The 24734-nt window shown below is 42.9% G+C and overlaps 1 protein-coding gene across 20 annotated transcripts in view; it reads right to left on the bottom strand.

Annotated features, from left to right (window-relative positions):
• Nucleotides 1–24734, bottom strand: part of col13a1 (collagen, type XIII, alpha 1) — a 203537-nt gene that overhangs the window by 15795 nt on the left and 163008 nt on the right. For 18 of the 20 annotated variants that reach the window (XM_055502806.1, XM_055502799.1, XM_055502800.1 and 15 more), the window contains 3 exons: nt 14107–14160; nt 13949–14002; nt 13334–13369 (listed from right to left, as the gene is read on the bottom strand). In XM_055502806.1, the coding sequence (XP_055358781.1) occupies nt 13334–13369; nt 13949–14002; nt 14107–14160 (144 nt within the window). The other 2 variants (XM_055502805.1, XM_055502803.1) reach the window with 2 other exon arrangements.

Below are 24734 nucleotides of genomic sequence, written 5' to 3'. Positions count from 1 at the left end.
AACTTCACACAAGCTGCTGAAGCACGCCCCTATATGTGGCTGCTCACCTCCAGTGAGGGAATAGGTCAAATGAAAAGGACACAATTTCCATAAGGGAATCATTGAGGAAAGACTTGTTTTATTTAATGTAATTATTTCACATAACCATAAACTGATGAAATAGGTAAAGTTAATATCATTCTTTAATGACATAACCCTAACATGAATGAAGGACTTTACATTAAATGTCACCTCTTTCCTAGTGTTTAAGTGATGCTGTGTAGGGAAAGTTTTCAGACTCAAAATCCAATTCACAATACGTTTGTCAATTGGCAATTCAAATATGCAAGTTGGTAATGTAATTTGAAAATGCATTTTACATTTTGCAATTCTGGAGCTGCTGAGGCTGGCTGCACTTGCCAGGGGCTACTAACGTCTAAACTACTCTGTGCACCAGACCAGCTCAACTTAGAGCTCAGGCCAGAGAACCAAAGCTGACAGGAGGGGAGGGCCCAGGGCACAATCATGCAGACAGACTGAAATCTATATTTAACTGAACTGAATTTGAACACAAGACAAGATACACAGTAAACACGAAGGATAACTAAGTAAAAATCTTTGCTATGCAGGTAAATAAACCAAAATACTAAATATAGACAAAACAATACAAAACGATAGACTAATTTGCATAGTGACAAACAGATTTTCAACACATTAACATGTCACAACACACAGGACAGCACAAAACATCGACAGGACCATGACGTGGTGAATGAACTGACACTGAATCATGAGGGAGGGAAGCTCAAATAATCAGGACAAAGGTGGAGGTGATCAAAATAATACTAGACATACAAAGAAAAACAAGACTAACAAAGACAGCAAGAGGGAGCACAGAAACCACACAGAACAAAGACAACAGCACTTCCAATGAGTGGAAGGCTAGATTGTCACACTTTCATGACAGCAATGTTCTCCAGCACAATGCAAAAATTGTTCCAAAGTGTATGAATAAATTAATTTATTTGTTCATTTTTGTAAATAACTATAATTAAAATGGTGAATAATTTGTTTTTTTTGTCACAAGAGGGAACAAAGACGGAGTCAGACCACATATAATCCCTTTTTTGTTCTGTGCAAACTTGGCCATTAAAACGAATTCTGTCTCTGTTATGTTCAGATATGGGCTTCATTCAGAATCAGTCAGACAAATCCACTTGTCTATCAAATGTTGATTTCAGAGATATACATGTAGGTATGTTCACATCTAAATAAAGCTTACATTTTGCCAGTGATGAGGGAGCACTGCTTGCCAGTTTCAAGTGGAGTGGGTTCATGGGGACAGGTGTTGAAGGGACTACGTCAGTGGTGGCCAGCACTGCTCCCCGGGGGCCCCTGTCCTGCATGCTTTTCAATAATACTGCTGATTACCTGGAACAGGTAAGTTCAGGCAATCAGAAGCTGGATTTGCAAGGAGAATTGCAAAACAAGCAGGACAGACTCCTTGGAAGCCTGGGTTGGCCACACCAGGATTACATGAAGAAGCAAGGCAGAAGTACACTTTGTGGTCCATGTCATGACATTACGGGACAACACAGTGTTGCACTTTAGAAACAGTAGCAAATGTCTGATTTGCTTTATTCAAAGTAGAATGGATTTAATAGGAGTTAATATACAATACTCTGTTTTCAAGATTTGGTCCCTACTACTGAGAAAATAAATATTTATCACAGTTAGTTTACCACACGTCTGTGTGTCATGAAGTGAGTTTGTGTGGCACAGTAACTAACCTAAGGTTTTACATATTTATATGTAAACAATGTGTATATGTTCACATTTTATATATATATATATATATATATATATATATATATATATATATATATATATATATATATATATATATATATATATATATATATATATATATATATATATATATATATATATATATATATATATATATATATATATATATATATGAAGCTTGCTGGATAGCTCAATCGGTAAAGTCACAGGACTTGCATGCGGGGGTTCCTGGTTCGAATCACCGTTAGGGCGAATAGGCATCCAGTGTGGGTCCTTGGGCAAGACCCTTCAAGCTGCAGTTCAAAGTGACTAGGGTTTTTACTGCAGTACCGCCGCGTCGCCACGGCGCAGCGAGTGCGTCGCTGACTAAAGATTTTTAATCCTGCAGCCGGCTGGAAAAAATCAGGACGCTAGTCTCATTTTCACCACCAGGTGGCGCAGCGTTGATTAGAAGCCTCCAAAGCACTACAGCGTAACTGAGGTCCGACTGTTCATTTCTACCTGTAACACACACATATTACACCAGACCTATTTTACTATTAAGTATCTGTTGTGTGCTAAAACATGGGGAGTATGAAGGGCAAAAACTTGTTGATGGCTTAGTTATTTTCTGTTCACTGCGAAGTTATAATCGTTCTGTGTGGTTTAAAACAGGCAGCGCCACTGCAGCAACACATTCTTGTTTTTATTCTCCTCAGCTTTTTCGTGTCTTTAAATAGAAGGCGTCTCTTAAAAATATGTACACACCCACCACTCTAACATCCGATACAACACATTGACTTCACATAATACCATGATTATGCGTCGCGGTTTATTTAATATAATTTGAATGCGCAAGTAAAGACGTAGAGCGCAGTCCATCTGCGACTACAGCCGCTTATTTAGGTTTTAAACTTCCACAACTTGTTAATGAATGTTTTCCAATAGTCGTAGATTTTACGTAAATAACCGTAATAATCATAGGAATTTGTTTTACAGCAGTTGTCGGTCGTAATTTTGACAGGACGCCAGAAATCAGCAGATCTACAGCGACGCATTACAGCAACATGTTTGTTCCTACAGAGGCAGCCGGTAAAAGTGTCTACCCCCACCGTGTTTGGGTTTCAAATCTGCCGCGTCAGTGGCGGGTTTGTACTGCAGGAGGAGTGTGTTACGTCCTTCTGGCCTGTAGGTGGCGATTGACTCCCACTTTTGGTCCTGAAACATCGTAGTTGCTTACGTCATATAGGCTCTTGTAGAACAACCAATGATCAGGTCTTTGGTGGCCTAGTGGTTAACGTGCATGGCCACAACGTTTTTCTTTTGTCCGGGGTTCGAGTCTGAGTGGAAGCAGTTTTTTTATTTTAATTATTGGAAAAACAGCGTCTCATCATCATCATGTGATCACGAGATGACAACGTTGTATTACTTAGTGCATGAATCGCCAAGACCATGAACCGCTGGTCGCGTTATAGTATGAAGTTATGAACGTAAGTAAATTATGGCAAATTATGGCAGTTTAAAACCGAAAATAGGAAGCTGAACGGTGCGCCCTCCCGCGTGCAGCGTTCGATTTATGGCAGACAAGCTACTGTAACCCTGATTTCTTGCTGTTGGTACGGGCAATTTTCTTTACGTGGAATGCTTCTTTAATGCACCACACGGCAAGACAGTACGGCACATGTACACTTTTTTCTTTACGCCGCTCTCACCCAACGCGCGTCACATTTTCTTGTCCCCCGTCAACAAGGACAGGTAGGAACTAATGTTGATGACAAATAAAATCACAGTAGCTGAAATGTCACGTTTCCCAAACATAAAATAAAAAAAATAAAAAGGAATACTAACTAAGGTTACACTACTACAATTTAAAAAAGTGAATAAGGATGATCTAGACCAGAGGTCTGCCACCGGTAACACCCACGTTTTAAATGAAAAAAACAAACACTGGGAGCCGCGGAGGGCGGCAATATTATATTATTTGAGAACATTCAACATTTGTTTTTTAATCCAAAGAAGACATAAAAGTCGGGGCTCAGAGATCTAACCGATGCTAAAACATTGTCAAGGCATCGACAAGGACAGCTAACTCGCTTTTCCCTGCTTCAAACAGCTGCTGTAACTGAGAGCAACCTGTGCGGCATCACCGGTCAATCTGTAAACGTATTAATTTTTTTTTGTAAATAAAAATAATGTTTGCCCTGTTCAAACCTGCATGGGGAATTCTGAAAGCGGCTGAGCAACTTCGTAGGAACACATTTCATATGGTACAGGTGAAAGGGAGACTAACAGCACAACGCAGCCGAGGCTGTAGCAGCAGAGAAACGCAGATCTTTGTCCTGCGTGTTGATGAGCGTTTCCCCTTCCCCCCAGTGTCACCGCTCTGGGACGTGGATGGCCACGCCCACTTTCATTCAACAGACGGACATGAAAGAGGGAATAACGAAATAAACAGCTGGTTAATTTTATGGGAACATGGCTGTAGCTCTGCAATGACTTTATGTGGTACAGGTGAAAGGAATAATAACGAAATAAACAGCTGGTTAACTTCGTAGGAACACCTTGTAGTAGGAACTGGTATATTTAGAAAACCCAGTAGTCCTAGTGTTAAGGTGTGTGAACTGGGGAGGAGACGGCAACAGCGACGGAAGAGCGACTGAATAGAGTTGATGTCTTCCCCGCTGACAGGCGCATTCATTTGATAATGCACGTATCTTGGCTGACAGTTCAGTTAAAAACCACACTGAATCTTTATTAAACCGTCCCTGAATAACAAATATGAACTGCAGTTTCTTCCTTGATTATCCATGATTATTATGAAAGAAGCGCAAATCTTCGCCAGTCCAAATTGTGCAATTAATACTGTGTTTACAATAAAGGTAATAAATAATAATATTAGTATTTTTTTATTTTAAAAAGCACTGCATATTTTAAACGAATGTCGAAGTGCTACAAATAACTTAGACTACGCTACGATAAATACATACGTTTATTTTTGCAGAGTAAACGTATGTAGAACAAACTACTTGCTGCATTAATGAGTCTTAGACCTGCAGCTGATCACGCCGCCCGATGCTGCCCTGTCTCCCACGGAGCTTTGTCTGGAGCTGAGGTATTTCTCACCTGCTGATCGAGTAGTAGCAACACATTAGCATGTCTATGCGCCTCTACGGGGAGGGGGAGGGGTGTGTAGATTTCCTTTGCCATCATCTGAGTACGAAACACATCACATTTCATTCGATCTCGTGTTTCATTCGAGCGGCAGTCGGGAGCTCTCTGCTACGACTCATCCACGGATGAGCTTCGATTAAAAATTAAAAGCAGAGGTTTTTTGTTTTTCGTTTTTCTCTAAACGAAAAAAACAGCTTAAAATTCAAGTCCGTGTGTTTTTGTTAAAAAATATTTTTGTTCAGTTTATTGGTTTGTAATGCGGTGCTTTTATTCAGGATAGATAGACGGGTGGGAAATCAAAGTTTTGAAACGTACACGGGCGAATAAGTCACATCAGCCACTCATTCAGTTACAATGACACGCACAGTCAAAACAAATTCTCGCTACATCTCGTGCACCACTGCCCCGTTCCTCTCGTAGCTTGCATTTGCACATCCATACATTTGTGTATTGGTCACTCTCTGTCTGGACACATGACTCCGAAACACGTCACGTGTTTGTGTAAGAGATTGATGTCTCCACCAAATTATATGCAGAGGTAACGAGAGAACGACTTTTTGTTTTCCGTTTGTCTCTAAACAATAAAAAACATATTAACTCCAATTCCGTGTCTTTTTGTAAAAAACAAATATTTTTGCCTGTTTTATTGGTTTGTAAGGCGGTGCTTTGATTAAAATCCGTTTGCCGCTCATCGAAAGAGAAACGAAAACGCCGGTGAAAGTGGCTGGATGGACGGATGGAAAATGAAAATGTTGAAACGTACACGGGTCGAATAAGTCTCTCAGCCACTCAGTTACAATGACACGCACAGTCAAAACAAGTCAAACTGCAGTTCTGCAGACACAGAGTAAACGCGTAGGAACAAACATGTTGCTGTAATGCGTCGCTGTAGATCTGCTGATTTCTGGCGTCCTGTCAAAATTACGACCGACAACTGCTGTAAAACAAATTCCTATGATTATTACGGTTATTTACGTAAAATCTACGACTATTGGAAAACATTCATTAACAAGTTGTGGAAGTTTAAAACCTAAATAAGCGGCTGTAGTCGCAGATGGACTGCGCTCTACGTCTTTACTTGCGCATTCAATTATATTAATTAAACCGCGACGCATAATCATGGTATTATGTGAAGCCAATATGTTGTATCAGATGTTAGAGCGGTGGGTGTGTACATATTTTTAAGAGACGCCTTCTATTTAAAGACACGAAAAAGCTGAGGAGAATGAAAACAAGAATGTGTTGCTGCTGTGGCGCTGCCTGTTTTAAACCACACAGAACAATTATAACTTCGCAGTGAACAGAAAACAGCTAAGCCATCAACAAGTTGTTGCCCTTCACACTCCCCATGTTTTAGCACACAACAGATACTTAATAGTAAAATAGGTCTGGTGTAATATATGTGTGTTACAGGTAGAAATGAACAGTCGGACCTCAGTTACGCTGTAGTGCTTTGGAGGCTTCTAATCAACGCTGCGCCACCTGGTGGTTAAAACGAGACTAGCGTCCTGATTTTTTCCAGCCGGCTGCAGGATTAAAAATCTTTAGTCAGCGACGCACTCGCTGCACCGTGGCGACGCAGCGGTACTGCAGTAAAAACCCTAGTCACTTTGAACCGCTGCCACTGTACGCGTTTACTCGGTGTCTGCAGAACTGCAGTTTGACTTGTTTTGACTGTGCGTGTCATTGTAACTGAGGCTGAGAGCACTTATTCGACCCGTGTACGTTTCAACATTTTCATTTCCCATCCGTCCATCCAGCCACTTTCACCGGCGTTTTCGTTTCTCTTTCGTTGAGCTGCAAACAGATTTTAATCAAAGCACCGCCTTACAAACCAATAAAACAGGCAAAAATATTTGTTTTTTACAAAAAGACACGGAATTGGAGTTAATATGTTTTATTGTTTAGAGACAAACGGAAAACAAAAAGTCGTTCTCTCGTTACCTCTGCTTATAATTTGGTGGAGACATCAATCTCTTACACAAACACGTGACGTGTTTCGGAGTCATGTGTCCAGACAGAGAGTGACCAATACACAAATGTATGGATGTGCAAATGCGGGCTACGAGAGGAACGGGGCAGTGGTGCACGAGATGTAGCGAGAATTTGTTTTGACTGTGCGTGTCATTGTAACTGAATGAGTGGCTGATGTGACTTATTCGGCCCGTGTATGTTTCAAAACTTTGATTTCCCATCCGTCTATCTATCCCGAATAAAAGCACCGCATTACAAACCAATAAACCGAACAAAAATATTTTTTAACAAAAACACACGGACTTGAATTTTAAGCTGTTTTTTTCGTTTAGAGAAAAACGAAAAACAAACTGCTAAAACTGCTTTTAATTTTTAATGGAAGCTCATCCGTGGACGGGTCGCGGGGCAGCAGTCTTAGCAGAGAGCTCCAGACTGCCGCTCGAATGAAACACGAGATCGAATGAAATGTGATGTGTTTCGTACTCAGATGACTTGGATCTGAGTTCGACCAAGCTTTTGTTTGTCTCATGTTTGCTCACAGTCGCAAAGGAAATCTACACACCCCTCCCCCTCCTTCGTAGAGGCGCATAGACATGCTAATGTGTTGCTACTACTCGATCAGCAGGTGAGAAATACCTCAGCTCCGGGACAAAGCTCTGTGAGAGACTGGGCAGCATCGGGCGGCGTGATCAGCTGCAGGTCTAAGACTCATTAATGCAGCAAATAGTTTGTTCTACATGTTTACTCTGCAAAAAAAACGTATGTATTTATCGTAGCTTTCTGGTCTAAGTTATTTGTAGCACTTCGACATTCGTTTAAAATATGCAGTGCTTTTTAAAATGAAAATACTAATATTATTATTTATTACCTTTATTGTAAACACAGTATTAATTGCACAATTTGGACTGGCGAAGATTTGCGCTTCTTTCATAATAATCATGGATAATCAAGGAAGAAACTGCAGTTCATATTTGTTATTCAGGGACGGTTTAATAAAGATTCAGTGTGGTTTTTAACTGAACTGTCAGCCAAGATACGTGCATTATCAAATGAATGCGCCTGTCAGCGGGGAAGACATCAACTCTATTCAGTCGCTCTTCCGTCGCTGTTGCCGTCTCCTCCCCAGTTCACACACCTTAACACTAGGACTACTGGGTTTTCTAAATATACCAGTTCCTACTACAAGGTGTTCCTACGAAGTTAACCAGCTGTTTATTTCGTTATTACTGCTTTCACCTGTACCACATAAAGTCATTGCAGAGCTACAGCCATGTTCCCACAAAGTTAACCAGCTGTTTATTTCGTTATTCCCTCTTTCATGTCCGTCTGTTGAATGGAAGTGCAGGTTTGAACAGGGCAAACCTTATTTTTATTTACAAAAAAAAATTAATACGTTTACAGATTGACCGGTGATGCCGGTTGCTCTCAGTTAAAACAGCTGTTTGAAGCAGGGAAAAGCGAGTTAGCTGTCCTTGTCGATGCCTTGACAATGTTTTATCATCGGCTAGATCTCTGAGCCCCGACTTTTATGTCTTCTTTGGATTAAAAAACAAATGTTGAATGTTCTCAAATAATATAATATTGCCGCCCTCCGCGGCTCCCAGTGTTTGTTTTTTTCGTTTAAAACGTGGGTGTTACCGGTGGCAGACCTCTGGTCTAGATCATCCTTATTCACTTTTTAAAATTGTAGTAGTGTAACCTTAGTTAGTATTCCTTTTTATTTTTTTTATTTTATGTTTGGGAAACGTGACATTTCAGCTACTGTGATTTTATTTGTCATCAACATTAGTTCCTACCTGTCCTTGTTGACGGGGGACAGGAAAAAGGTGACGCGCGTTGGATAAGAGCGGCGTAAAGAAAAAAGTGTACATGTGCCGTACTGTCTTGCCGTGTGGTGCATTAAAGAAGCATTCCACGTAAAGAAAATTGCCCGTACCAACAGCAAGAAATCAGGGTTACAGTAGCTTGTCTGCCACAAATCGAACGCTGCACGCGGGAGGGCGCACCGTTCAGCTTCCTATTTTCGGTTTTAAACTGCCATAATTTGCTCTAATTTACTTACGTTCATAACTTCATATTATAACGCGACCAGCGGTTCATGGTCTTGGCGATATATGCACTAAGTAATACAACGTTGTCATCTCGTGATCACATGATGATGATGAGACACTGTTTTTCCAATAATTAAAATAAAAAAAACTGCTTCCACCCAGACTCGAACCCCGGACAAAAAAAAAACGTTGTGGCCATGCACGTTAACCACTAGGCCACCAAAGACCTGATCATTGGTCGTTCTACAAGAGGCTATATGACGGAAGCAACTACGATGTTTTAGGACCAAAAGTGGGAGTCAATCGCCACCTACAGGCCAGAAGGACGTAACACACTCCTCCCGCAGTACAAACCCGGCACTGACGCGGCAAATTTGAAACCCAAACACGGTGGGGGTAGACACTTTTACCGGCTGCCTCTGTACCACTTGCCCAAGTATCCATCAAATGTGGCATATACCAAGGAGATGCACTGTCCCCACTGCTGTTCTGCATAGGTCTGAACCCCCTCAGCCAAATAATAAACAAGACTGGCTATGGATACCGACTCCGGAACAGGGCCACCATAAGTCACCTCCTCTACATGGATGACATCAAGCTCTACGCCAAGAGTGAGCGAGACATCGACTCGCTGATCCACACCACCAGGATCTACAGCTCGGACATCGGGATGTCATTCGGACTCGAGAAATGTGGGAGGATGGTGACAAAGAGAGGCAAGGTAATCCACACAGAAGGGGTCTCACTCCCAGAAGGAAGAATAGCAGACATTGAGGACAATTACAAGTACCTTGGAATACCACAGGCAAACGGCAACCTTGAACAGGCAACAAGGAATGCAGCAACAGCCAAATACCTCCCACGAGTAAGGCAAGTCCTAAGAAGCCAGCTCAATGGCAAGAACAAATCCCGGGCAATAAACAGCTACGCTCTGCCAGTGATCAGATACCCTGCAGGAATAATAAGGTGGCCAAAGGAAGAGATACAGACCACAGATGTTAAGACACAAAAGCTCCTCACCATGCATGGAGGGTTCCACCCCAAATCCAGCACCCTGAGACTGTACGCTAGCCGCAAGGAAGATGGCCGAGGACTAGTGAGCGTGAGAGCCACTATCCAGGATGAAACATCCAAGATCCATAAGTACATCAAGGATAAGGCCCCGACAGATGACGTGCTGAGTGAATGTCTCAGGCAGTGGAGAACAGAGGATGAGATGCTGGAAGAGGGACCATCATGGGAGGACAAGCCCTTGCACGGGATGTACCACCGGAACATAACTGAAGTGGCTGATCTCAACAAATCCTACCAATGGCTTGAAAGGGCTGGGCTGAAGGACAGCACAGAGGCACTCATCCTGGCTGCACAGGAGCAGGCCCTGAGCACCAGAGCCATAGAGGCCCAGATCTACCACACCAGACAAGACCCAAGGTGTAGACTGTGCAAAGAGGCCCCAGAGACGGTCCAGCACATAACTGCAGGGTGTAAGATGCTGGCAGGCAAAGCATACATGGAACGCCATAACCAAGTGGCTGGCATAGTATACAGGAACATCTGCGCGGAGTATGGACTGGAAACCCCAAGGTCAAAGTGGGAAACACCTCCCAAGGTGGTAGAGAACGAGCGAGCCAAGATCCTGTGGGACTTCCAGATCCAGACTGACAGAATGGTAATGGCGAACCAACCAGACATTGTGGTGGTGGATAAAGAGCAGAGGAAAGCCGTAGTGGTGTATGTGGCAATACCAAGCGATGGCAACATCAGGAAAAAGGAACATGAGAAACTAGAGAAATACCAAGGGCTCAGAGAAGAACTGGAGAAGGCTTGGAAGGTGGAGGTCACAGTGGTGCCTGTGGTGATGGGAGCACTAGGGGCTGTGACCCCAAAACTGGAGGAGTGGCTACGACAGATCCCTGGAAAAACATCCGAAATCTCAGTCCAGAAAAGTGCAGTCCTAGGAACAGCAAGGATACTGCGCAGAACCCTCAAGCTCCCTGGCCTCTGGTAGAGGACCCGAGCTTGGAAAGTGGATGAGACCACCCGCGGAGGGTGAGAATAGAGTGTTTGTGGTTATGATGATATATATATTTATGATATATATATATATCATGAAGCTGGTTATCATTAAAACAGGCTAGATGCATTGTGGGGACTGTTTTATGTTTAGATCAGTCAGGCGTTATCAAATCACACCTGGAACTGGAGGACACCTTCCAGTGTTATTGACAACTACAGGCCAGTCACTGACCTCCATCCTCAGATCAGGTCAGACCGACATTTGACTCCCCCCAGTTTTCCTAAACCTTCCACCTTTTTATATAATGCTTATGCTCATCACTGGGACTGCAAAACTCTGAGGAGCCTGCTGCTGATGAAACAATGCTAAATGAAAACAATAAACACATATCCAACGCAAAGACATACATATGAGCTAGTAAAACTTTACAAAGGAGGGTTTTTAAATATCACATAACTGTTTATAGCTTTATCTAATGTAAAGTCTGACATCTCTGCTTAGTTTACCATTAGGCTGAGTTGCTGTGTAGATCATACAAACACTACACTATAATACTAGTGTAGCTCAGTAAAACACATTATATTTCCAAGACCTAGCTTAGCAGTATTTGCGAAGTAATAATAACCTCTACAATATTTTTCCTCAGTCTCCTGTCTGTGTCTTCTTTCACCGTTTTAACCCAAAAAACTAAAAACTGATGCTTGTGTAAATATTTAGTGTTAGGCAAATATTAATCAGCTAGTCAGCTAGTTTTACAAGAAAGTTTACAAGAAGGTTTCAGCTAGTTTTTCTAAACCTTCCACCTGAAATCAAATTTTCTCTCTAATCCTTTACTGTTTACATGCTGATTACATACAAGCTGATTTTGATACTTCAAAGGTTATAAATGCATTTCTTCTACTAAATGTTGTTGCATGTTCATGAAGTGACCTACTGTGTATAACAACATTAGTTTGAGTATCTTCTAGCAACATTTCATTTCAATTTTACATTGCTATATGCTAAACTATTACACTGTATGTATGTTCACGAGCAGTGCTGGCATCAGCATACATGCCACCCTTTTGACTGTCAGGTGCAGGCTCGCCCTGACTTTCACTCTGTATTAACAAGTATTGTATTAAGTTTTTCCTGGCATAGCACAGGCCAAAACATATTAACAAGCTCTATTGACACAAATGCCTAAAAGGGAGAGGCACTGTTACAGTAAGTAAAAGGTGGAGTGAAGAGCGGGTGTAATAGGAGAAACATTAAACAAGGAATACATTAAAATGCAGGGGAAGGAGAAACGGCCAAGGGTTGTGAGAGGGAGAGAGGGCAACCTGGCAATAAAAAGAGCCACAAGCCACAGTGCAAGATGGAGGGAAGGAAAAGGGGATAGGAAGACCTGCGGAAACAAAGGAAGACAGGACAAAGTATAAAACACCAACACCACCAAAGCTTCAATCTCAACACTTTCATCTGGACTCTCATATTAAAGTTAATCATCTCAAAGGTTTCCTGTTTTCCGTGTGTATAGATAGAGATATGACCGTTTGTGACTGAAAGCCAGTTGAATGTGCAGAGACAGCTGTACTGTAATATATACACATGGGAGTGGAAATATTAAGAGTCACGGGTTAATGGGAAGAAAACAGTGCCACACTTTAGAAACAGTAGCAAACGTCCGATTTGCTTTATTCACAGTAGAATGGATTTAATAGTAGCTAACGTACAGTACTTTGTTGGCATGGTTTGGTCCCCACTACTGAGAAAATAAATATTCATCACAGTCAGTTTACCACAGGCCTGTGTCATGAAGTGAGTTTGTGTGGCACAGTAACTAACCTAAGGTTTTACATATTTTTATATATATATATATATTTATCATAAAGCTGGTTATCATTAAAACAGGCTAGATGCCTTGTGGGGACTGTTTTATGTTTAGATCAGTCAGGTGTTTTAAAAAAACTGGAGGACACCTTCCAATGTTCCTAACAACTACAAGCCAGTCGCTGTGACCTCCATCCTCTGGTCAGACCGATCTTTGACTCCCTCTGCTTTTGCAAATTCTCCACCTTTTTATTTATATAAAGCTTATGCTCATCACTAGACAATTGTATCTTAATCATTTCCTTGGTGCAGCATTTACAGCTACACCAAGTCAAATTCATAGTGATGTAAAGTATCTTTACATATAAATGTTTTTTTGATTCTGATTACAAGCTCCTTGGTACTGTAGTAGAACAATGTTTAGCCTATCTATAGCAAATCAGACACACTAAGCTGAGCTCACTTCTTGGTACAGACCCCAGAGATGCCTGCTGCTGATGAAACAATGCTTAACGTTAAAAACACAAAAGTTAGACCCTACCCGGTTCCCTTTCAGTCCTTGTGGTCCTACCAAACCCTGGAAAAACAAAATATCAATTATTGTGTGATGGCAAACACGTGGTTTCCAAACTTCGCTGTTCTCCTTTTTTTAATGGGGGTTACAGCTTCATACAGAAATATCCCCTTTTGTATCAGTAGATAATAATGTCACATACATTAAATATTTGAGACATGTATCTAACAAATCTTTGTTTGACAGGCTGGACCAGTAAGTCTTGATCTTCTGTGCTGTTTAGGCCATCATGTAGTAGAAATAATAATAGTAACTGTTATTTTAAATAATACTAAATGCCTGTGCTGTACAGCATTTACTGATTGCATGGATGTGTCATTGCAATAAACACACACACACACACACACACACACACACACACACACACACACACACACACACACACACACACACACACACACAAATCAAAGGTCCTCCCAAGACTGAAGGGCTGGATTTTCATATGTAATGTACACACACACACACACACACACACACACACACACACACACACACACACACACACACACACACACACACACACACACACACACACACACACACACACACACACACACACAAACAGGAATATTAGAAACTCACAGGGATGCCTTGAGCCCCAGTAGATCCAGGTAATCCTGCATCTCCCTTTTCACCCTGTAATGATTTTGAAAAACTCCAAAGATGTGTTGTTCTGTGTGTCAGATGTCCTATAAAAAAACTAAACAGAACAAAAAAGAACCCAAAACAAACACACTCACCCGTTCTCCTTTTGGTCCTGCTGGCCCTGGTATCCCGGATGGTCCTAATAAACCCTTTAAAAGTAAAGATGAAAATTAGCAGAATAATTTTACTTCATCAATACATCAGTAAATCAACAAGCTGCCTTGTGGACATGAAAAATAAAGGGAAAATATTATGGTACATCAAGATTTTATTTTACTAGTTTAGAGTAGACAAGGGTTCATTTAATTTTATTACTACTACTACTACTACTACTACAATACATGTACTGTAGTACAGTAACATGAACACATTAAGCTTGTTGAACTACTGTTGAAAGAATTAAGAGGAAAGAAAATGAAATGTGAGCAGTTGCGTTCAGTGGAAGGCTTTGCATGTAAGTTACAATGTCTGTTCAATAATATATGTATGGTGCAGATGTGCAAATCAGCATGCAGCATGGCATTTCTGCATGCTTTTTCGAACACAGCCCACGGCTGGTAAAGGATCGAGCAGCAAGAAACTGTAGCGACAGAAGTGAGGACTGAGGATTTAGATTGCTATGGCACTCAGTGTCTGAAGTAGAACCATGCAGCGTTTTCCTTCATTAGCTCCAGGTAGTAGTGTGAGACAATGATGCACAATTATAAATATGTACGTCTCATTGGAAAAAAGGCCATAGTTTGATGGCTGGAAATATCCCATTTAACAAAGTCTTTGTCAGCTGTAATAGTCATTTACAACACTAACTCTGTGGTACCAAATCTTTAAATGTTAAAATATGTAATGTTTTATAAATGTGGATTTGCATCAATTAAATTTATCACCACCCCAATCATTATGAAGTTTTGAGAGATTATTTCAGGAATGCATCAAGACCAATCTACCTGCCATTTGACCCACATTAGTCTGCAAACAGAGCCAACAGGTCCACAGAAGATGCCACTGCCCTACACACTGCACTACCACATCTAGAACAGCAAGGAAAATATCAATCAGAATCAGAATCAGAAAAGCTTTATTGCAATTACAAAGAATTTGTCTTGGTGTTGACAGGTGGTGCATTACAACAAACATACAAATGCACATACACACATGACATAGTATTGCACGTGATGGATAGATTCATTTAAAATTTATGTACAGAATATGTACAGTGAGATTAAGTGAGTGTGCATGTGGTCTGAGGTGGTGTGACCTGTAGAGTGGCAGTGGCAGGCTGCCCGTCTCCGGGTCCTGGAGATGTGCAGCTCCCACTTGAGGTCCTGGCTGATGATGGTGCCCAGGAAACAAAACAACTCCACAGAGATCACTGGGGTGTCACAAAGGATGACAGGAGGGAGGGGGGACTGGGCCCTTCCTGAAGTCCACTGTCATATCCACTGTCTTCAGAGCATTGAGTTGCAAGTGGCTGGTGCTGCAACCATGACACCAGACTGACTATGTCACTTCTGTAGGCTGACTCATCTCCGTCAGAGATGAAGCCAACAAAAAAAAGAGATGATGGTGGTGTCATCAACAAGTTTGACCAACTTGTGTCCGGATGTGCAGCTGTTTGTGTGCAGGGAGAATAGCAGGAGAGAATTAGAGACAAGTTTCCCCAGCTTCACATATTGCTGTCTGTGAGTGAGGAAGTCTGTGATCCACCTGCAGATGGAGTCAGGTACATTCAGCAGAGTGAGTTTGTCATGGAGCAAAGATTGAACTACTGTGTTGAAAGCAGAGCTGAAGTCTTCGTGTTAGGATTGTCTACTTCCTGATCAAAGCGGCAGTAGAATATACTGAGGTCGTTGGCCTCAGCCATTGGCTGGGAATTGCTGTTCCATTCTCAGCTTAATCTTTTCTCACCTCCTTGCCAAATTTGTGCCTCTTTGTATTTGTCTCTGTCCCCACTTCTGATCGCAGCTTCTTTCTCTGACCTCAGCTATCTGAGCCTTGCTGTGAACCAGGGTTTATCATTGTTGTAGCTCACCCTGGTGCGTGTTGGAATGACGCTGTCCTCACAAAAGTTGATGTAGGACGTCACAGTGTCTGTGTGCTTATTAAGCTGTTGGTGGCAGACCTGAAAATGACCCAGTTTATGCAGGCCAAACACTCCTGAAGTTTCCCCACACTTCTTCCAGGGCCTCACAACGGGCTTACAGAGTTTTAATTTCTGCCAGTAGGATGGAATCAGATGCACCATGATGTGGTCAGACAGGTATAATGCAGTGCAGTGGTCCAGTACCTTTCCATCTCTGGTTGGACATATGATGAACTGTTTGTATTTAGGAAATTCAGATGACAGGTTGACTTTATTAAAATGTCCCAAGTGACTAAGGCATCTGGGTTTGTCTGTTATATCGTCAAAATCTCCTCAGCCAGCGCTCGCTGAGCAGCTCGCATGTTGTAAAGACGAGCAAGAACATAACAGAACACAACATTGCTGCACCAGCCGTTGTTGATGTAGAAACATATTCCACCTCCTTTTGTTTTGCCGGAAAGCTCAGCGTGTCTGTGCGCTTTGTGCAGTTGAAATCCCCGCAGCTGTAGCGCAGCTGTCCGGTATGAGGTCGCACAGACATGTCTTAGTAAAACAAAACACACGATGAAGAAAATTCTCCGTTTTGTCAAGCAGCACGGTCAGTTTGTCCGTTGTGTTGCAGTGAGCGCAGGATGGAGAGGAATATCCCAGGCAGCACAGTGCATAATCTGTGGCGGCGGAAACTTATAAAATAACCAGTAAATCCCCGGTAGAACCGAGAAATGTTGGAAATATGTTTGGGCGATGTAGCTCTGATGTTCATGAGCTCATCTCTGGAGAAAGAGCGTCCAGAGCTGTGGCAAGAGACTGAATAAAAAAAAATAAAACAAGAGGAAGTAGAGTGCACAATAAGTACTGAAGACCTCACTAATTTGGTGACCCTGAATGGACCACATGGGGCCCTCGCAGGCCTTTTTTTAAAAATAGTTTATCATAGCAACACTTTTTAGAGAACTACATACACTTTTGGTTGTTTTTTTTGTGATATTTGTTTCATATTAAATCATGAAGGATTACGGCGACGATCTGCGAAAGCAGAAAGATTGTAGAGTCTCACCAGATGTACTACTAAACCAATTTAACACAAGCATTTGGGCATTTTGTCAGTATGTCCCAGACTCATTTCAGTCCCAGGTATTGGGACTTTGTTTTTGTAACTAGTCTCTGTTTCCTGGCCTGCGAAGAGTTCTGCTCATCGCCTTTCTTGTTCATCTCGTCGACCTGGAGCAGTCCTTCGCCACTCATCTCATCTGCCCAACAGTTGGACTTGCCTTTGTTGCTGTCTGCTGCTACGATCGCTGAGTCTCTTTCGTCGCCAGCCTCCCAGGGGAACTTTGTCTTGCCCATGGGACATGATGTGCCATTAGGCCCCCAGCGGCTGCTGAGTTGGAACTTTCCCCGTCATCACCTACCATAAAGGGTGTGATGAACTTTGTTTACAGACCCTATGGCAAGGTCTTGGACTCATGAACTCCTTTCGTTTGGTTTGTTTGGTTTTGATTTGGTCTGTCTGGTATTTACTGTACGGTCATAGTTTGTGCACAGTGTTTGTTGGTACTTTGTCCACTGTTACCATGCCCAATCATGTTCTTTTGCCTTGTGTCCGTTGTCAACTTGTGTGTATTTATTAGTTTTCTCCTGCACTGCAGTGATTTTCAGTTTAGCTCTGTCTGTAATGTATTTACAGTACATTTACATGTATTTGTTATCCCGCACCTTTAGTTTGTGTTTCCCTTTGTTTTTTTGTATTTGGGTCATCTCTCTTTCTTGTTCGTAGGCCTTAGCAGCCTAGTGTCCCCAGTCAAGGTGAGCGCGTAACACATACATACAGTACCAGATAAAAATAGGACTAAAATAATTACAAAAAATTATAATAAAAATAAATAAAAAATAATAAAAATTAAAAGTTAGGCAACTAATCAAAGGGTATAGGAGAGCCTGAACGGTTAGGCTTTGAGATTGGATTTGAAAAGAGGAATTGAACTTATATCACAAAGGTCTGTGGGGAAGGGAATTCCATAGTTGTGGGGCAGAGCGACTAAATTCTCTGTGCCCCATAGGGACAGTGAGCCGAAGGAATGATGGAGATCTGAGGGTACGGTAATTTAGAGGTCAGCAAGGTAAGAAGGGGCCAGGTTGTTTATGGACTTATAGGTGAGTAACAGTATTTTAAATTAAAGTCGGTAAGCGATTGCTAGCCAGTGGAGTTGTTGCAAAACTGGAATAATATAACAGTGTGTTGGGGATCTTGCAATAATGTGGGCTGCTGAATTTTAAACTAGCTGTAATTTGTGAAGGGTTTTCTGGGGAAGACCAAAGAGAGGGAGCTGTAATAAGACAGGCGAGACTGTGAACCAGTATGGCAGCAAAGTGAGGTGTGAGGGAGGAATGACGGTGGTTGATGTTGTACAGATGAAAGTAGGCATACCGTGTGATGTTATTGATATGGGTGCTTTTCAATTTGGATATTAAAACAGTTTAATTTGGTTAGGGTGGATTGGTGGCAATGATTAGAACAAAATTTTTGAAAGTTGCAAGAGCCAGAATTTAATCTCAAGAAGGCAGTCTGTGAAGGCAGAATTTGGTTTGGTGGAAATGTAGAGCTGGGTGTCATCTGCATAACAGTGAAAATTAATATCGTTTTTGCGGAAGAGGGAGTATGTAAATGATAAAGGGCAGGGGACCTGTAAAGGAACGGTGATGTACTCATTTAAGGAACTTATTTTTATTAAAGGTAAAGGTTTGGTCATTGATGTCTATTCAACTTACTGTAGGGTACTTTAATGATGGGCTATATCAAACATATACAGTAAAATAAGTTAATATTTGGTGTGATAGAAGTACGTGAAGTAATGTGAAGGAATGGTGTTCTATTAATGTGAGGAAGACATTTTATTAATTACCAAGCTTTGGGGAAAAGGCCAATTGCATTTTATAATATATTCCATTAGTTAGTATTTACAACCATACACATTATATATAATCATATAATTACAGTAGGTTCCATTCAGGATTACATCTAATGTCATGTCCATTGCTCAAGTTTCACGTCCCTTCTCAGTAGCCGCAACACTTTTACCTAGGAAAATTGATTAGATTAAAATAAAAATCACAATAATACCATTTCTTAATTAGGTCAAAGTCTGCTCTGGGTGGTGAGACGACGGTTGCTAAGGGTTGGCTCATGGAACCGAGTTTTCGTCAGTACTGAGGGTACAGACAAGGTTTTTTGATCTGTGCGTGGTCCACATGTGGGGGACTGAGTATAAGAGACGGCTTTTGAAAGATGGAGTGCCTTTGCAGAATGACGTTTTTCCAAGATACAAGGGACTCGGGTCCTAGAGGGGCCTAACGTTGAGGAAATACTTCGGGAAAGAAGTCGCCAGATCAGGTTGGTTCCCTTTTTATGGAGACGTCTGATAAAAAGAAATTTTGGGAATGTTCTGGCTGGAACACAAAAAAGTCTAAGGCAGGAAACTGCCGAACTCTGAAAGACGGGTTTGGGGCAATCTGAGTCTTCACCACCGGATATCAACCTTGCAAAATTAATGATGGGTAAATATGGTTATTAGTGCGTTTCATGTTGTTCATGTGAACCAGTGGTCATCACACCTAAATCTGACCACAGACCATGTAAACAACAACACCCTTTTAAAGGAAGCCATAGATGGCGTTACTGTAGTCACTACTAAGCTGCTGAAACATTGGACACTACAGGCCACAAAGAGAGCCTGTCTAAATAACAGTTTGTTCAGACAAAGGTTATTTTTCTGGGTCATTGTAACTACAGCTGATGGCAAATCCATCTTACCCAACAGAGTTGAAGCAATTTGAAACCTGCCTAAACCGTGCACGTATAAACAGCTTATGTTTTTCTAGGACTTTGTTCTTATTGTAAGAACTTCATTCTTAACTTTACTGTCTTTAAGGCCCCACTCAGGGTTCTGATGCAGATGTCTTCATCGTCCACTTCTTCTCTCACGTGGACGTCTAAGACTGAACAAACGTTCACCAACCTCAAGCTAACTCTTCAGTCTGATCCTACTTTGGGTCTTCCTGATCTTACCCTACTCACTCAAGCAGTGAATGAAAAATCAGGATTGTAAAACTTCTGTTCTTGGTCCTGTTGCCTATTTTCCTGCCAAGCTTGATCCAGCTGCTGCTGAACGTCCACGGTGTCTATGAGCACTGGCTGCGGCAGAGAAAGCCATTCTGGCATCATGTGACATTGTTGGCTAATCTGACGTCACCTTGTTGGTTCCTCATACTGTGTCTTTGATCCTTTATGAATAGAAAACATCACATCTTTCTACAGCCCGATGGCTTAGATGCAACACTACCTTGCTCAACATTACTGTCAAGAGGGCGTCTTGAAGCCTGGCGCTTTGCTAAGATACTACTCTGCTCAGGCTGCAGAGTTGATCGCGTTGACTGAAGCTAGTAAACTAGCAGAAGGAAAGTTTGTTACAATCTACACAGACTCCACAGATGCTTGTGACACTTTGGTGCTCTGTGGAAGCATAGGAAGCTTTTGAAGTCTGATTGCAAACCGATGTTAGCATTCATCTGATGCTCTTTCTACCCTCTCCTTCCTCACATCTCCCTGTGTTTTAAACATTTTCTACCTCATAGGAACGCAGACTCTGGCAGACGAATGGTTCCACCTGTAGCCATGGAGTCTGGTTTGGGCCTGATGGAAAACCGTGCCGCCCAAACACTTTTTCCCCACAATTGAGATTTCCCAACAGGTGAAAACAGGCGACAGGACCATTACACCATCCAACTAGGGGACTGGGCGATCGTTAAGGAGTTCAGGAGGAAGCACTGGAACTCCAAACGGTGGCAAGGCCCCTTCCAGGTCCTTCTGACAACCCACGATGATGCTGAGACTACAATAGGGCGACGTCCAGACTTGCAGGAGGTGGCTTTGCAGGGTGCCAAGCTGAAAGCACTACATACTTGGTGGGGCAACTTGGAGCTCCACCGAGGCCTGCTGTATAGATTTTGGCGGGCACCAGGGGCAGGCCAGGACCAGCTGCAGCTTTTGGGGCCCCTTTTCTCTTGGTGCTGACATGCACCACTGGGTCCACGGGGCAGCAGGAGCCGGCCTTTGGAAGAAGTGAAGACCATGAGATGGCTGAGGGGGTGGTTCTATTGGCATGGCTGCAGACAGGAGGTGGAGCTGTACGTCCACTCTTGTGGCACAAGTGTCCCACACCGCAGTCCCGAGGCCCGCTGCAGCAGTACCTGGTGGAGGCACATATGGAGTGGGTCAGGGTGGATATTTCAGGCCCTTTTCCCCGACTGAGTCCGGCAGCAAGTATGTCCTCCTCGCGATGGACTACTTACATGAGTGGCCAGAGCAAAGGTTTAAGCACAAGTGGTTGCGCTCGCACCAATCCAAAAAGTCCTTGATGACTGTTCTGTATTATAGCTTATTCCCCTCGGACACAGCCACCAATGGCTGAGTCGTTTGAGAACGTCTGGATGTAACAGCTGTTGGTGTTGTGTGTGAAGTTCGAGGTGTAGAAGGTGCAGAGGAATGGTGAAAGCACCGTCCCCTGAGGGGCCCCAGTGCTGGAAACCACCACCTCAGACACACAGTTGCATGGCCATAGGTGGTCGGTTGTCCTTGTAGTCATCTGTTTGTTCACTCCTGCGTCTTCCAGCTTCTCTCTCAGAAGTGGTGTTGAAGGCGTTGGAGAAATAGTTTTATCGCATCTTGCTTAACTTGCTTCAGGAATGTAAAGGTGGCCAGGTGGATCAGGGGGTTGAACATTTGCTCGCACCCAGCTGATCCAACCAGGCGTGACCTTGAGCAAGTCACATCACACTAGCTGCCCGAGCCCTATGTGTGGCTGCTCACTGTATAAGTATGGGTTAAATGCAGAGAAAACAATTTCCCTAGGGGATCAATAAAGCATGTCTATGTCTATGTCTAAATCAAAGAACATGACCCTCACAGTGGTTCCGGCAGCCTCCAGGTGAATCAGCGCCTTGTGCAGCAGGTAGATCACAGCGTCATCCACCCCGATGTTCGGCCTATAGGCAAACTGCAGTGGGTCCATTGCTGTTTCCACTACAGAGCGAAGGTGGCTCAGGACGAGCCTCTCCATGGTCTTCATCAGGTGGGCTGCCAAGGCTACTGGTCTGTAGTGGTTCGGTTCCTTAGCGTGCGTCCTCTTAGGGCCTTGAACCACACAGGAGGTTTATCAGAGCTCAGGGACCGTCTCTAAGCTCATGCTCAAGTTAAAGATGTATGTAACCAGTTAGTTAGGGAGAGGGAGAAGGACGTGAGGGGGCAGATGTGTGCTGCTTGTGGAGGGGGCTGGTGGGGGCAGGGCTGCGCTGCTTGTGGAGGGGAGTGGTGTGGAGTGGCGTGAAGACATGGGGATGGGTGCCACAGCTGGCCTAGAGATGTGTAAAGTGAAGGGGGGAGGGCTGGAGTGAAATCTGCTAAAGAACAGATACAGCTCATTAGCCAGGTCCAGGTCACCATCAACTGATCCTAAGCCTCTGTTGTCTTCGTGGCCAAAGATGGTCTTCAGGCCCTTTTGACACATCTTGGCCATTGTTCTGCGCAAGCCTCTCCTTCAGCTTCTCCCTGGCCTCTTCTGGCCTGCCCGATCTTGTACTTGAGTTTGTGCTGAACTCTCTGCTGCTCCTCTCTGTCCCCTGAAATAAAAGCCTACTTTTTCTTGTTCAGCAGGGCTTTTAGTTCAGGGGTCACCCAGGGCTGGTTATTTAAGAAGCACTTCACCCTCTGGGCGGGCACCATGTTCTCCACACAGAAGTTGATGTGGACAGTGGGTCAGGCTATTAATGTCCTCACCATGAGAGCTACAGAGTGTCTCCCAGTCTGTGTCCTGGAAACAGCCTCTCACAGACCTCATTAGTCCATTGTTCCCACTGTGCTGACCATTCATGCTGCTAGAGGCTCTGTGGTTTTGTTTTGTTCTGTGTCCTTCCTGTTAATTAGTTTAATTTTGTACACCTGTTTAGTTTAGTATTTAACCCCTGTTTTTTGCTCCTTTCCTTGCTGGTGTGCCAAACCGTAAGTACGGCCGTTACAGTGAGTGTTATACAGAGGAGATTCTGAAGACGTGGAGTTTGTGTTGTTGCTAATGTCCTGTCTCCCATCTGGTGTTAAGGTTTGTACCTTGTGGTGTCTTTCGTGTTTAGTTTCATAAGCTTGTAGTGTACAGAGCTGTTAATTTAGTTTGGTCTGGTTTTTGTTTTCCTGCATAGAAGTGAGTTTTAGTTGAGCTTACGTTTTGAGCTTTATTCCTGCCTTGCAGTGAGATAATGTTTTGTGTTGTGTATTATAAATTAATTGTTAATTTCAGTTCTGAGTTTGGGTTGCATTTGGGTTCTACCCCCCTCCTGTATATACAAGTAGTGATGGGAAGTTCGGCTCTTTTCACAGATTCGGCTCTTTTGGCTCGGCTCTCCTCTTGTGGCTTCCAATCAGCTCCTAATTTATTATTATTCTGTACCTAATATTTTAGCCAAATATAGAAATTATAAACGGTTAAGGTGTTTGTTTATTCTGTTTTCATGAAAGCCTATTTTAATTCAATATTCTATTTAAAAAATAAACACAGTCACTACTGTTAAGTCACTACAACTATTACATTTTAATCAAACCTTTAGGCCTCAACATTATAACACTTTAGATAATAGTGTTTAGTTGTGGCTGACAGATATTTTATTTTTACAAAGTCTGCACTCAGGTTTGCCGTTTATAATTGAAATGCATCCAGATGCGTTTTTTTGTCTTTTTTTTTCCTTTTTCCTTTTTTTTCCTTTTTCCTTTTCCTTGTTTACCTTACGTGCTTGCTTTTAAATCTGGCTCCCCTCTGCTACAACACGCGCTATCTTAGTAGCATCTGGCCACCTTATGTCAATCTTCATACGTGATTGGCCGAATGGTGCATCCATAAAAGTAGTCTCGCATTTGTGTGTATGCATTTTCAGCAGAGCTGACCAATGGCGGCTAAAGATTTGGATCTCCCCGGCAGGAGTCGGCTCTTCTCATTCGCTACAAAGCATCGGTTGTTAGAGCCAGCTCGTTCGTGAACGACACATCAATATCATATCATCAAGCCCAGCCAGTTAGGAAACGGTACTGGGGAGTTCTTAACACCCGCGGCCCAGACTGACATTGTTCCTCCCCATTCCCCTAGTGCCGAACAGGACATTGACATACTAAATGCTGACAACCTAGCCGCCTGCCACGGAGGTTGGTGGACTTTGTAGTGGGACTTAGGTGGGTGCAGTGTAGCGGCCCAGGGGGGGTTATTCCTGCCCTGAGCCACTAAGGGATTTAACAATCTCAACCTTTTGGGATTGGTTGACTGACGGTAAGCGTGTTGTGTCACTTCCGGTTACTGAGGTTTTCTGCCGCTACGTGTGTTATGTTGAAAAAACTATGGACCCTGGAGAACTAGCCAACCATAGGCCCATTTCAAATGTACCCTAATAAACCATGGCTAAACAATTGTCTGGCCACCTGAGTAGAAATAACCTGTACGAAGATTTTCAGTCAGGATTTAGAAAACATCATAGCACAGAAACAGCTCTGGTTAGAGCAGGGGTGGGCGAACTTGGTCCTCGAGGGCCGCTGTTCTGCTGGTTTTCCAA

Source organism: Betta splendens, chromosome 15, assembly GCF_900634795.4.
Source record: "Betta splendens chromosome 15, fBetSpl5.4, whole genome shotgun sequence".
NCBI lineage: Eukaryota > Metazoa > Chordata > Actinopteri > Anabantiformes > Osphronemidae > Betta > Betta splendens.
This window is presented reverse-complemented; position numbering and strand designations above follow the sequence as displayed.